This window comes from Scatophagus argus, chromosome 21, assembly GCF_020382885.2.
Source record: "Scatophagus argus isolate fScaArg1 chromosome 21, fScaArg1.pri, whole genome shotgun sequence".
Lineage (NCBI taxonomy): Eukaryota > Metazoa > Chordata > Actinopteri > Scatophagidae > Scatophagus > Scatophagus argus.
Genome location: NC_058513.1, coordinates 4939607 through 4955706, shown reverse-complemented (window position 1 = coordinate 4955706; position 16100 = coordinate 4939607). Strand labels below are relative to the sequence as shown.

The following is a 16100-nucleotide window of genomic DNA, read 5'->3' as shown; positions in this document are numbered from 1 at the left end:
GATCTTCTGGTGGCGCTAGAGGAAAGGTCAGGTGATCAACATAGTCATTCTGATTCATCCTCTGTGCAACACAAATGTCCTCTGAATATTTCTTGCTATCAAATGAATCTACAAGTGCAAAAACAACGTTCTCTGCATCTTTACTGCTGTAAGAAAGTAGCTCTGTCTGTCTTGTCCTCTTGGCAAGACGTAAATGGATTAGGGGAGAGTGAAAGAAAGTAACTCCTTGCTGTTTACTCTGCTCTTCTTGTGGCTGGTAAGCACAGGAGCCACTCGAGAGGAAATTAACTCATGGGGCAGGTCATATCGCTCTCCTTCTGTCTGTTTTTCCATACACCTCTCTCTTCTCTCTCCCCCTCTCTGTTTTCTCAGTTTGACAGAGCCAAACCACGCTCATGGTAATTACAATTCATGAAACATTCTTCATGGACTGGCTGGAATAAACAAACAGAGGAACTGGTCCAAATTAGATTGGTGTAAATGCAACCACAGCTGAGGGGTAGAGGTTTGCGTAGGGGTTAAAAACAAGTGTAGGAATGAGGGTGGAGTGAGATGTAAGTAAAGGAGAAGATGGCTGGAAGGCGTACATGCAGAAGGAGGAGGAGAGATGCTGTGGAGGTAATTTGCCTTTCTAATATATACCTAATTCTTTCAAGTGAAGGTTGATCCAGCTGAGAAAATGAGCTACAATCGCCCCCGTAGGTGTAATGAGCTTTTCTGTCTGACAGAACTTTATAATACACACCCTCTAGTTTGTGCTAAATAATACCTGAGATGATATTATCCTGTATGGCAGCATGGTGCACTTGGAAGTAATTAGAATTCCCGTGTGTCATTATGTCGTCAGGTGTAATACTAATGCAGTGGTAAATGGTAAACCTCAGCATTTTGCTCAGCGAATGGTTGAAGACAGTTTTTCTCCATGCATTTCTCTCATGTAAGCTTAAAAAGTTCTTGTAGCCATGAAAGCTTTTGTGTCAAAACACACACATTAATTGATAGTCATGTCTCTTAAATCTGCACCTGCAATTCTAGTCACAGGTAGTGGTAGGTGGCATGTCCCAGGCATTAGCCCCTGCGCCTGTATGATCTTCTGAGAAGATTTCCCCTCAGGGACAATAAAGTTGAAGTTGCAACAGTCTCATCCTGACCAGAAAAACGACAACACTGATTGGTTGTTTACTGATGCTGAAACAGCCAGTGTTTATGTTGCTGGGGATCGATAGTGTCCATAGTAATTACAATGGGAGCAAATGCAGAATTCAAATGCAAAGGTACATGCAGAGAGGATATTGGACTGGATAGATGGGTCAAACACAGGACTTTCACCTAGGAGGCTGCTGTTCATGTCCCGTGTGAAACCAACCAATTTTTTTGTAACTTCACATATGTACGATACATTACATATGTAATTTGCCAAATGTCATTGGATTGTAGATGCTCTAATTTGCATTCCTTTGAGCAATGTACAGATTTTGTTAAAAAGTAAAACTGAAAGTTTATTTCTGAGGTCAGTATTGTGATTCAGTAGTTTTTCTAGAATTTAGATTAGGATTAGATTTAGGATGCATTTATTTACTGTGAGCTCCACACATTTAACACATCAAAGTCTGTTAAACATCTTAGGAAATGCTAGTACATTTGTGAAAAACATTTAAAACTTTCCTGCTCAAGGCTGCATTAGTGTTTATTGTCAAAAAACACAAGGATCTCAGACAGACAGTCGAGTTATTTAGTGGGTGATGCAGCGACTCAGTTTTGACGAAGAAAAAGAATTCCAGGAATAAAAAAAAAATCACGTAATGTACACATAATGTAAGAGTGCAATCCTAAATTTGTGCATGACCAATCATGTTGCCCTAACCTTGTGTGGAGCATCATAGGGAGTAGGCATGACAGTACTACAGTATTTACCCAATGCAACCAACATTTTGTAAGCAAATTTTCACAAAATTCTACAGTGTCATAGAAAACTATTATTGTTATTTTTATTATTGTTACACAGCCGTCTCTACTGTTTAGGCTACCCTGATGTTTTAAGTAGGAAATCAAAGCAGCTCTACATGTGAACAAAACAACTTAATCACTTATAACAAATAACTCTGTTGCAACATGAAAAGCTATTCATAAAAATGCAAGGAAATTGTAAAAATAAATAAAAACACACATTCATTCAATTCAATTAGCTGGTTATGATATACAAGGACAGAGATGAAAGACAGAATGATAGAGCACTGAAAAACATGATGCCATGAAAGATAATTCAAATTAAAATATACGGAGAATTATCTGCCTTTATATGAACAGATTGACCTTGTTCTGGCTTCTGGCTTGGCTAGCATTCTGAAGCAAAGAGAAAATTCTCATCCAAGGGTTTAATGGGACTGTGACACTAATGCTGGTCATTATCGTTCGTTACTGCTGCTCTCACACAACCGCTGCAGTAATTTCTTTGACAGCAGAATATTTCGCAGTGCAGTTACAATGACTCTACAGGTATACGGATTGGTCATGGTTATGATATAAAGTGTGTATTAATAACATTTGGTTAACTATGTTTCTTTACTGAGAAAGTGACTGTAACTCAGATTTTCCAATATGGTTTTGTTACATTTAGCAGGAAAGTACAAGAAAATTTCACGTGTGTGTTTTCTTCTCTCTCCTCAGCTCTCCTCCTTCTCTATGATGTCACTAACAAAGCGTCCTTTGACAACATCCGGGTAAGACCAATCACAGTTTCTCCCCTCTCTCTGAATGGCCAAAATGAGCTTCCTTTATCGTGTGGCTCACGCTTAGACATAGGATATGGAGCTCACACACATAAAGGGAACTTGGAGCAGAGTTGGTGCTCCTTAGCATCAAAACAAAGATGTGATAAGGATGCATCTTTGGGACCTCCCTTTGGAGGTTTTGGTACAGCTTGTACATAGGATTCCACAGGGTATACCCACAACGTGCTGGATTATATACCTCATCTTGGGAACACCTCTGGATCACCAAATAAGAAGATGTTGCTGGGGGGGGGAATATTTGAACTACTTTAGCTTGCTGTCACTGTCATGCTGCGCTGAATAAGGGGCGAGAAATTGAATGGAACGACAATTGTGCATATTAACAAGATTCAAGAGCTTTTTGATTGCATCATAATTTCACTCTTGAAAGAAATTGTCTGGCTGCCTGAAGTGTGTAATAATTCCTGGATGAAATCACCACTGATCCCTCAGTGTAGCCCAGGTGGGATGCCTCATGGTGCTGCTTGGTGGAATAACCATACTCACCCTTTAACCTTTAGATTAAGGTGCAGGTGACTCTTTTTGTGGGTTAGCATATCTTTCTTTGGACATCTATAATGGGATTTTCCATGAATGCTTACCTTAGATCATAGAGCAGATAAATGTAACATCAAATCATATATTGTATCCATATATGTATATATATATATTAAATGCTGTCCCCCCATGTACACAAAACAGAAATATAATTTGGATTGTACTAGTTTGTATTGTGTTCATGTAAAGTTGTCTGAGAATGTGTAGTTAGATAAAAAAGCTTTCAAAGTAAACTGCAGGGGGTTCGCTCATACTCACAGCAGGTCTCGGATGATGAGTGATGAGGACTGTGAGCGAGGATGACCACAGTGGGAACAAATGAAGGAACGTGACCAAACTGAAGAGCATGACGGGGTGCAGATTAGAGCTCGCTTTCCTCCCCAAATGGACCCATCTCTTTGTAGTTGCAGCGTTTCTTTTGTTTGCTGTCAGCTCCAGCTGTGATTTTCCAGCCATATCCTGCCCCATTTGGTGTCACTCCCATCATCCCTTGTAGGTGCATTACTCTCCTTTGATTAATGCAGAACAGAGTTAAGAGCATAATGTAGCCATTATAAATGTGTGTGTATTACACATCAAAGAGAGGAAAGGGTCCATATCAGTCTGGCAGGCTTGATACAATGGTCTGTACTTATCTAGCACTTTTCTAGTCTGACTGACCACTCAAAATGCTTTACAACACGAGTCAGCATTCACCCATTGACGCGCTCATTCATACACTGGCAGAGGATACCATGCAAGGTGCCACCTGCTCTTCAGGAGCAAAAGCCATTCACGCAAACACACAATAGATTTGGGGTTCAGTGTCTTGCCAAAGGATGCTCTGATATGTAGACTGCAGGTACCAGGAACTGAACCATCAACCTTTTGATAAGTGGACAACCTCCTGAATGCACAGTCTGCAAAAACATCTGTAGTCTGTGAGTGTGTGGGTAGGTCTGTTTGTGGGTCTTCATGGGTATGCCTGGGTGCCCATCCTGAATGCACTTGTGTGCTCAGGTGTGTTTAGGTGTGTAAATGCCTTCATTGACAGAGGAGGGAGAGCAGTCCCTACAGAGAAACAGACTCCGCTTAGCTTCTCTCCAAACAGCTGGTTACCTTCATTAGGCTTTAAATAATTTGCATGAAATCACTCTATCAGGTATATGAAGCTAATAGGGATGGAAAAAACCAAAGGACAAACAAGGGAGGAGGGAAGATGATGTTACGTAATAAATGGTTGTTTATTAGAACCCTATTTCCAATAAGCTGATCTTCTACTGAAGACAAGAACAAGGTTGGTGATATTCTGTAATGTATATAATGTAATGTAATGGTCAAGTTTACTGTCCTGTCTGGATGAAAATTTACCGAAACTCTGGGCATCACAGTTTGTTTGTTGTTTTTTTTAAATCTGTAAAAGATGCAGAGGAGTTTACAAATCTTGTTTTTAGTCGTCCTTTCAGGCAGCAGGTACAGCTCTGACTGATCACAGAGTAGGGCAGACGTTGTACTGTGTAGCTTGAGAGGTGAAACTTGGGGCAAAGCACTTGCTGCTGCACATAAAGCTTATTGCTGTAAGTGCACTGCAATAACTGGAAGCCGAGCAGATGAGTCCATCAGGATCTTAAGCTCCTTGCATTTTTCATCTGGAGGTCACCAAGATTTTAGTAGCTGAAGTACATCAGATTGAAAGTGTAAAAGTTTCAACAAGTAAGTGAGCGCATAAAAAATCCAGTCCATTTGCAGAAACAGCATGTTGTAAATGCAACAAATGACATAAGTAAAAAAAAATGAATCTCCACTGATCATAACTGTGCAAGCAGTTAAGCTCCCTGTAGTCTGCTCTGTTTCCTCTCGTCCCCAAACGTTTAGCTGGCCTTGTGCCAGCTGACACTGGGTGTACATCCAATTGATTTTTACTTTACTGTTGTTGGAATCTTTGGAACAACGAAGCCTCCCTGCTGTGAGAAGGCTCTCAGTGATTTAATGATTTAATGATTTTTCTCTGTGGCCTGTGTGCCCAAGCGTGCTGGTCAATACCAATAAAAATCTGTCCGTATGTGTGCACCACTGTGCTCCTCTGTTTGTGTTCATGCATGTGCATTTGGCACGTGAGTGACTACAAATGAGCAAGTGAGCTCGTGTCTTTAGCCAGTGTGGTGAATGGTACCATAGTAGCAGCTGTAAAGCCCTCTTAGAAAGTTGTAAAGGATTTAAGGGCTTTAAGGGCTTCAGGCTCCTGAAACACTGTATTTGCAGGCATGCGATAAAATATACAGAATGAATAATGCAACTTGGGAAATAGTCTGAAAAAGCCTGTGTGATTCATCACATCTAACAATCTCATAAAGTGCACATGTGGGGCATAATCATATCTGAATACACTGGACATAGCAGGATGTGTGTGTCTGTAGTGCCTCTGGAGAAATGCTTTAGATATATATATATACGTATATGTATATATATAAATATGTCAGTTCTTTATAATGGGCCATTATGAGTCCCACAGTCCAATCAAAATGTTGATGGTAAAAATGATTGCTGTGTTGAAAAATAAAAGCTCAAAAATCACAATCGCATTATGCAATCATGAACCCAGTTGTCATGACGACCAGTAAAGCACAAAGTGATCACGGACATGTCCTTGACCACCGAAGAACCAGATTGGAATTACAGCTTTAACATCCTGCAAAGCATTATGTTTCACTACTTCCATCAGTAATAATAAAGGCTTATGGTTGTGCGTATATATCGCATGAGCAAATGTGAAGACACAGTGATGTAGCCATAGATACAGTAATCATATATGAAGGTTTCTGTTCTTTGTTAGGAGAAGACAACATTACTGTCACATGAAAAGCTGCAGCGATCTCGTCACGTTTAGGTGTTCGTGTATTGCAGACAGCAGGCTCGCTGTGAACCGTACTGAACACGAAGATTTGGCAGAGTTGGTTTTTTTCAGCTTGTTTTGATGTTGAGGCTTTAATTTCACTCCCTTCTCGCTTTTGTAAATCCTCTAATATTTTCACATCAATTTAACTATTTATTAGAATTCAGATGCTTATTTAATAAAGTTCCTCAGAGAATGAGAAGACATTAAAAAAAGCAACTGATAACTGATATTTTTATGCTGACAGTGCATGATACAACTAAGTTTTTGTGAAAGGGATTATTCTTGCTGACTGTCCTGACAATACAGTTCACCTCACTTCTATAGAGCTTTGAAGCACCTTCAGCTCACTGTTGCCCTGCAAACTGGACTCTTCTGATTCGTGCTCACATCATTGTGTCAGCTGTTTTCAGAAAGAAAAAATTAAAAGCTCTGTGTGCTACCTGTTCAGCATCTGTCTGGAACTTGGTCAAGCATTTGGCAGGTAAAGAGCCAGGTATTTCCCTTCAGGAGTTGGTGCAGACCACAGACATTTGTAAAGATGGATGATGTCTCCACTTCCTGCTGACACATATGTTTTACTGACTGATTTAACATAAGCAGAATTTCTTGAGCAACATAAACAGCATTATAAAAGTGATGGATTATTCTGAAATGCTCACAAAAAGGCCGGACATTATGTGTATTTTACCTAACAATGCGGCAGCCTTTATATTAATCTGACAGCCTTCGGCTCAAGCTTGTGCCGTGTTGGAAGTTCAGTCCAGCCTAATAAAACTGCTGCTGTCATTCTGTAGAAGTGTTTCGGGGCTTATTCAAGCATAAGATGTTAGATTGACATCATGTTTAGGTGCATGTCTGAAAGAGGCTTAAGAAGCCAAATGCGAAATGATTACTGATGATTTTTACATTGACAATCCACACTAATCAGAATGAATGCAAATATACTAGTCTTTCAAAATAAAATGTTAAGTAAAAAACAACAACCCTGGACTACTGAAATAGAAAAGCAGAGGGTTTAAATGAAGGTAAATAAAGGCAGAAAAGAGGACAGATTGAAAGCAGCAGTAGCTGTGGCCATGGTTACAGATGGTATAGAGAGTGAAAAGAGGAGTGAAAGAGCAAAAGAAAAAACATGGCAGTCAGAGTAAGAGTGAGTGAGTGATAGAAAGCACTGGGCACAGTATCTCCATCTTTTCATCATCCAAATGTTCTCCAGCCCTCACCCTGAGGCACTGCTGCTAATGGATTCACACTATGGGATACATCAGTGCTGATTCAGTGGGCTGCAGTAGCCTTGAATGCGCATGTATACGGTGAGAAATGTGTGTGGTACATACATACATTCACCTTGGTTAAATCATGAAATATGCCCCGTTTGCAACCGTTTTCATATTTCCTTAATCATTTTAGCAACTTTAACCTTTGCTTTCTATGTTTGAATTGTCATGTAGAATTATACAAAATTAACCATGAAAGAAGTAATTGGATCATTTAGTTAGGTAAAAATAAAAACAAACACAGGTATAAAGAGACAATAAAAATAAAATACTAATAAAAGAATATTCCCTGGTTATTGTATTAACATTTTTACCAAATTTAAAGTGAAAAGTACAAAAAAGGCTAAAAAAATAAATGCTATATTTAGTACAAATTTACATTCTGTTTTACATTACAGGAAATGTTTTGGCAATTCACTTTCCCTGGGCTGCCAACTTTTCAATTTAGTTTGCAGTGAAATCGATATTGGTGCATTTTGGAGCAGGCCATCTGTGACATTACCCATCATTCCTCAACAGGAAGCCAAATTCACAATTTTAAAGCACTCAATAATCATAGTTAGTAATGAATAAGTGTGGTTGATCAGCATACCTGCCACACTCCAGGCAGCTTAGCAAACTGCCAAACCTAACAAGGTTATCTGGGGATCTTCCCCCAGAAAACTGTTCATTTCAGGGACTGTTTTCCTGCACTGTGGTGAATTTATGGAGTAATGTTGTAACATAAATGTGGAGTCAGGAGGATAGGGGTGGAAGGGGGGAATTGAAAAATGGGACTCTCGGGAGAATCTGGAGGCTTGGGAAGTAGTTACTTCTCAAATCTGTAACAGAGTATAAAAAGCAAATGGAGGAGAAAAACACATGTTCAAACACAGTGGATTTGAAAGGATAATTTTGTTCAAAAAACAATCAAAATTTTATTCAACTAGAAAACCAGCCTGGTAGTAGAAGAGAAGGAAAGAGTCCTTAATTGAACTTGTTTGGATTTGTCTGACTGTATTGATTATGTCAGAGGTACTATCACACATTCTTACTGATGAGACTACAAAGGAAATTCATTTTCTGACACCTTTGCAGCTAAATTAAGCTATTAACCAATGTTGGTGTTTGATAAAGAAGAGCTACGATAAATACCATTGCAGGTGATTATTTGATTTGCAACTTTGGGATAGTTCTGGTGAGGCTAATTAATCTGACCAAACCTGTCTTAATTGCATTCAAAGTTTGACATGTCACTGACATGTCAGTGTCATGACTTTGTCATGGATTTGAAACTGAAACCCAAAGTAAGGCACCATCTGCAGCTAAAGCCACACAAACTAGCAGCGCTGTTAGCCAAAAATGAAAGATATAAAATATAAAGATTTCAGAGTTGAAATACATTTTTTTTTCATGATTTTTCATTACCTCAACCTGAAAATCTCTTATTGAGAATCAAAAGGAAGTTTCAGAGCAGCAATGATACAGAGCATCCCTGTAACCATAGTAACTCATTGTCACTCCTGCCTGCAAGAGGAAAAAGAGAGCTGCTGGCTGAGATTACTCTGAGCAGCAAGTAAAGGAATAAATTACAATATAAAGCATTTGTGTTTGTCACTTTCTCCTGATAGGCTGAATAAATTGCTGCTGCACAGTGCCTCTGTTGTGCTATGTTGTGGCAGTGTACTTTTTTCGCAGCACCATATTATTGGTCATGACTGTATTTTTCACTGCACAAGAAAATGTACGTGATGAGCGTGTGAAAAGTGTCAGTCGTATGAGGCAGCTATGCTCTCGTGTTTTTAAGGTCAATATGAAGCTACCACCAATTGTCTATTAGTTTAGTTTAGCAGAAAAACTGGAAACAGATTAAAAATCAAAATGTTAAATTTACATTTTAGTTTGTGTATAGATTATGGGTATATTATGTTGCTTTTAAGCAGATTTTAATACTTTGTGCTAAGCTAAGCTAACTAGCTGCCGGAAGTAACATAGTCACTGCACAGGGTCGTGTTAATCTTCTTGCCTAACTCTCAGCAAGAAAGCAAATAAGCATATTAAACAAAAACATCAATCTAATCCTTCTTAAATGCATCATATTTAACAAAATCATTCTCAGCTGGGGTAGGCATTTTCAAAGTCAAATCAAGAAATCTTTAGAGTCTGTAAATCCCCATCACACTGCTACTGCCAATAATAGCTTCAGGCAGGTGCACAGGAGCGGTGCTAATTCCAGTTGCTGAAGGAGGGCATGTACATAGCTGGGGTGGTATGCCTGTAGGGGTCCATAAAAAGTTTTGGGAAACACTGATCTACACCACTTAACCAGTCACTGTAGCTGTGACACACAGAGTATAGTAAATCCATCTACAGCTACATTCCACCAATGCATAAAACATGCATGCTGTGTGTGACTTTTGAAAGATCAACTCAGCTGCATGCACTGAGGGGACAAAATGATACAAAACAGCGACGTGCAGGTGGGTGGAGGTGAGAACAACATCCAGTGAGTCTTGACTCTGTAACTTAAGTGCACTGCTAGATTGGTCACCACACTGTGTTTCTCCCACAGCCCTTTTAAGGACAACATGTCCACTCCCTATTAATGCCACTGTAACAGAAATTGGCCGCACTTATGACGTAGTCCTCAGTGAACGGGAGCGAATGGAACTAAATGGCTTGAATGATTATTTATACCTACTTCTAGACAAAAAAAGCCCAAATTTTATTTTAGTTTTTGCAGTGAAAAAAATACTAATGTGCATTCATGAGAGATGATTTTTCCCATAAAGTGCTAGCATTCTGCTAATATATGCTGATTGGTCAATTTAACCCATAAAAGGTGAAAAAAAATCTACAGCTCCATAGGGTCCCCTTTAATTTTACACTGCCTCGCTAGCGCCCCCTACATAACTGGATGTTCCAAGGGTGAGAGTTCTCTTATTTCGTATTTATTTGGCATCTCCTGCCAATGTGATGCATGACAAGTCACAAGAACGTATCTACAAGTGAAAGCAGGAAAAAAAACAAAAACAAAACAAAAAAATAACCCCATCACTGTAAAAGCTGCTTCACAGGTCCACAGATCCAACATGCACAATGTGTGGAGTGTGTACGTGTCTGCACAGAACTGCACAGTCTGCACTACAACTGCTGTAATTAGCTGACCTGATTAACATTAACAAGCCTGAATTGTGTGTGTGTGTGTGTGTGTCTCACAGGTTGTAGTTCAGCACTGTGTGGCAGGTGTGCCATCTCTCAGCCCATACTGTATTCACCACACACACACATACATACACTGTCCACTGCCCTCCCATTGAGTCTCTCTTTGCTCTGGAGCATCAGACCTTTTTCTATTTTTGCTGATGATAACGGGGTAGCATCCTCATCCTCAGCTGCTTCCTGCTTCTGCAAAGAAAGGGGACATTGGCATTGACGGAGTGGTGTGTGCTGACGCTAATGTCTAAAGGTGTTTGACATGGCTGCACGGTTTGCTGGTTTATTTTTTGCTTAATTTGAAATTATGAAGTAGTGACACTCTACTTCTGTAGGCTCTTCACCTTTTACATGTTGGAATTTGGGCTCAGAAAATGAATCTTTCTTGTCCAGACATGATTTATCTCTAAATTGTACAGAGTGAATATTAACATGATAGTATTCTATGATGATATGCTTGAAAAAAAAAATCATAAATCAAATCAAACACAGCCTTCAGCATATATTGTAATGTTAGGAATCAAATCCAGATGTAATGATCATCTTCATATGTACTCCAGTAAATTAGACTTAGTGTTCAAGAGGACAAAATGGGGAACTGGCTTCTCAAAAAAAAAAAAAAAAAGAAAAGAAAACAAGTTTCTGGTTCTACAATCATTTCCCAGCTCAGCATGTCTAGTACCAACATAGAAGATGATGAATCTCAGTGCCAATTCTGCCTAATTGAGCTGCAGGGACACCAAAAAGCTTTTGAGTGGAAAAAAAATTAAAAAAAAATCCTCCTGTTGATTGGCAGGAGTGTGGTGATGTTTCGCTCCTCGAGGTCCTTTCCTTCGCCTCACAGAAAATTTACAGAGGCAAAAACACTGCCTGCTTATTGTACTGAATCAAATAATGTTTGTCCTTCCCTCCCCCTCCTCTCTCTGCTTTTCTGTCTGTCTCCCTTTTCTACTCAGACAAATTCATAAACATATTTGTTGATTTTCTTCTGTTACCTCTTTCCACTCCTCCAGCTCTCACACTTTCTGCTTCTTCTGCTGTTTACGTGTCATGCTTTCTCCTCCCGTCGGTCAATGCTGCATCTCTACTAAAACCGAGGGCAGAATTTCTGTTTCGTTTTTTTGGCAGTTTACTCAAAAACATTCCCAGCTTGTCACACAGAACAAACAGATTGAAAAGACTAATGTGTGTCCTATGAATATTTAAAAGACAAAGAGCAGGAAATTAGGGTTTGAAGGACTAGTTGAATGCTAATTGGTTATTCAGCCATTCAGTGCTTTTGACCCAAACGTTAATGGCTCCGTCTGTAGTCGGCTTATTGCAGTATATGAAGGAGATGGAAAGAATCCACGCACATTCACATTCATAAAGCTCTTGCTTGTGCTGAAAGCAGACTCACACTCACACAGTGCCATTCACATACATGTAGAATCAGGTGTATAAACACACCACTGCTCATATTGGTATGATTGGTACTTCCCAAATTTTGTGACCACGTGTGTATTGTAATAAGCCTCTAGGATATACTCTCATATTATTAATAAAGTTGACATTAGCATTATTTGATACTTCATGTACATGTACAGTGTTGACACTGACAACAGTGATAAACTCGAAGTAGCACCCAGATGGGGTGTTCAACACAAAAGGGGTGTGTGTCTGGATTCTCTCCGGGGGGGCTTCTACCCGAAAGCCTCAGATGCAATCTGGAAAAACTTTATGTTCTTGTTAAGTACTTATGAAAACAAACAGTATCTACATGTGAAAGCATTGGGTTGTGGGGGTCGTAGTGACTGTGGACGCTAGTTGTTTTTTTTTAGGTTAAACTTCAAAAGTTAGAAAATCCACTACTGTTTGGGCAGCAGATTCAAACATTGCTAGGTGGGCAGCTGCCACCATGCAGGTTTTTATTTGTTTCTTTTACCTGAGCGTAATCTTGCAGGCAGGTTGCTAAGTTTACAGTACTTTGTAGAGTATCATATGGGTTCTGACACTCTTTAGAACTTCGTAGAACACAATTAACGGAGCTACACTTGTTTAAAGAAAATATCAATATAGCATTTATGTAGTTTAGATGCATAAATGGTTCAGTTTCTTGTCCGAGGCTTTCATACTAAAGATGCTTTGAGCTTTTTTTGAGTTATATTGAAGTAACCCATGTTGTTTTATGTAGCTAAATGAAGTTTGCTTTAAGTACAGCTGACTGTTGTTGTAATTTGTATGCAGTATAGGAATATGCAGTTGACAATATGTACTTGAATGATGCTTGAGGTAGAAAAAAAGTAATTATGTGTAATTGTGATTTTAGCAGCTAGGACTGCATTTTAATTTCTTTAATTTATATTTTCAGAGATAATGTGCATTGCTCTACATTACTGAAAATGTGACAGCATTAGCCAGAAGGCTATTTTTCAACTGTTGTCCCATGGCCAGATGTTACATTAGCCATCAAAGCATCAGTCAGAACTTGAAAATTAGAATTGGAGAAATGGTGAAAAAATGCTAAATAATCTGCTTCTGTGGCCACATTTAGCCTTTCTCACACAGGTTCAGATGATGTAAAATACATAAAGCCAACATGGAAGTGCCAGAAACTGCAGTTCCTTGAATGGCCTCATGGGGCTGACTCCAAAAGTGAGTAAACCCCCATAGACCCCCATAATAAAATGTCCAACTTTACAGCAGAAATAAACATGTAAAGTCTGAGTCACTGATATTGACCACTTGGCTGTTTTTGTGATGTTGGTGCATTCAGAGAATTTTTCAAATATCAGACAAATAATACGGATTACTGTGCCATTAAATCTAGCAACAGACCAACCCAGAAGTCTTTGCTCCACCTCAGGCTCTGCCAAGATGGCGACAACTGGGGTCACTACGCTGAACCTTACAGTGGCTCTTCAGAAAGCGTTTCATGGAGACTGTGTCTATATTTTATTCAGTCTGTGACGCCCACCTGTTCACATCATGAGATAGAACCACCTACCTTTTGATTAATGAACAACCTGCTCTACCTCCTGAACCACAGCAAACAATTAACACAAAGCAATGTTAAACAGACAAAGTGTATCGGTATCCTGTGGAGAGGTGTACAACCACAGGGCTCTGGACTGGGTTCATATACGGAGGTGACAGAGACTGATATACATGTTGTGTATGATGACTACTTCATTTGAAATGTATAATAAGCTGCAGTGAAGACGCTGAGCTGAGCGCTCTGTTGTCATTGCTGCTGTGGCGCCATTGGACCTGTAACAACACAAAGCATGTACGCGCACACAAAATCACACTAATACATCACACAATATGGTGCTGTCCCAAACACACACACACACACACTCAGAGTGCAGCAGGCTAATAAGTGTCGGTATGTTCCACCTCCTCTGCTCTCCTGACTCCAAAGGATGAAAAGATCTCTTCCTCTCAGCTTACTCATCTTTCTCTCTTTGTTCCTCCTCAGAGGCGGAGTGCATCTAGCCATCTCATTTAGACTCCTGAGACTTTTGTTCCATTTTTACTGTTCCATTTCGAGTTTCGGTTATTAATCCATTTCAGTAAAACTTGAGAGATTTTGAGAACTTGGGACATCTTTTCAGACCCTGGAGTGTTTGATTCTCTATTTCACTTTATTTGGAAAAGTGCAGATATGTCTTTTGCACACCATATAAAACCACTAAGGTGTCTAAAATAGACAGCTGTGCTTTTTTGTTGTGCTTTGTTACCTGGCTGTGTAAAGCTGAATGTTCTACCATGTGTAAAGTAACTTATACCACACACCAATTATATGTAATTGAAATTAAATTCCTGTTATTACAGAGAGACAAAAGTCAAGACAGCAAAAGGTATCCCTGGGCACCTGTAATGAATATCAGGTCCTGGAATCATTCCACAAATGAATGGGACTAAACCCTAGGTTTTATCCTGTGTGCTGTCAGAGGGATTCTGTGATGAGTCTCCATGAGTACTCCTCATCACATTTGTCTCGGTGCAGGGAGTTTAGTCTTTGACAGAAAGAATTGATTTCCCAGGGGCTGATGTAGATAAAATTAGGAATTAAGAGATGATGATGTGTGTCACTGTGTGAAGTTTTGTATTTTTGGACTTTCATCTAGTTAGTTTTATCTAGTTTTAGACCTTAAGACTGTAGATATATTTGTGGAATAATTCCTCAATGCTAGACCTCTATTTTTAAAGTCCAATATAAGGGTGATATTTCCATTTAAGTTTGGAAGCTGTAGATTGAAGGCTGAGAAAGAAAAAGATCATCTGTGATTCATGCAAGCACAGCTTCCCCTACATTATTTGTTCTTTATAGCAAATGTAAAAAGTGAATAAAGGGAGAAAATATGAGATGTAGCAACTTCCGATTAGCATGCGCAGAGATATGGAGAGTGTGTATGGATATCTCTGCACGTGTTTATGTATGTATCTGTAGTCCCACTGCTCACCTGCCTGCAGCGTTGCCTCCAGCCTACACTGCAGATCTGTTTCCGCTGTGCTCGACACCCTGCAGCTCATCTCAGCGGACCAAACCCAGATTCAGACAACTGACTCCATCCAAACTTGTCTGTCTGCATTGCCTTACCTTTCACTTATTTTGGTGCGCTTGTAGATTTCTTTGCACAATTTCCTGCTGAAATATAACCAAATATTTCACTAGAAAAAGTAATATTTTATTGGGTTAATATGGATCGCAGAGAAGATCTAATTAGGTTGCAACAATCTAAAATTACTTTGAAGCTTGATCAAAAATGATGTGCATCGGAATTCCCAATTGGTAGAATTCTTTATTAAGTGTGTTTGGATCCTGTAAACACTCAGTTTGGATAGCAGTTTAAATTAAGCTAATCTGCCAGAAAATGTATGTAATTAATCAATGGCCAAAGACAGCCAATGACAAGCCAAGGTTTTTGAGCAACCAGACATCAGTTTGTAATGCCATGTAGTTTACTGGCAGGGTAATACTGGATAAAGGATGACATAATTATAATTATAGGAAATGAAACAACAATCTGAGACAGTACACAAGGCGAGACATACACACACTTCATTTATTTGAGTTTGTCAGAAAGATCAATAGATGATGTAACAGATGAAAAAATTGAGATATTCTATTTATTCTAATTATTATTATTGAGCTTTCAGTTTTATTTAAAATATTCATCAATGAGTGGGTGGTACATCCAGAGTTCGTTACAGCTTGACCCATATTAGGAACTGTGAGGATATGTTGTTCTCTGCTCCTCATTGGACGTTCGTTCCTTTCTTGGAGATTAAAAAGAATGTTTGGGACACCTGAACATGAAGCCTTACCCATTGCTTCAGTTTCCTTTTAATCGTGAATATATGAATTTAAGTTTGCAAGCCTGGGCAGCGGCATCAGAGGTTAAACAAGTGTTGCTCTCTGACTGTTTCTTTACAAAG

General features: G+C 39.2%; 1 protein-coding gene across 3 annotated transcripts in view; it reads left to right on the top strand.

Annotated features, from left to right (window-relative positions):
* Nucleotides 1-16100, top strand: part of LOC124052487 (ras-related protein Rab-26) — a 71386-nt gene that overhangs the window by 39639 nt on the left and 15647 nt on the right. For all 3 annotated transcript variants that reach the window (XM_046376782.1, XM_046376783.1, XM_046376785.1), the window contains one exon: nucleotides 2668-2720. In XM_046376782.1, coding sequence (XP_046232738.1) covers nucleotides 2668-2720 — 53 coding nt within the window. The remainder of the gene's footprint in view (nucleotides 1-2667; nucleotides 2721-16100) is intronic.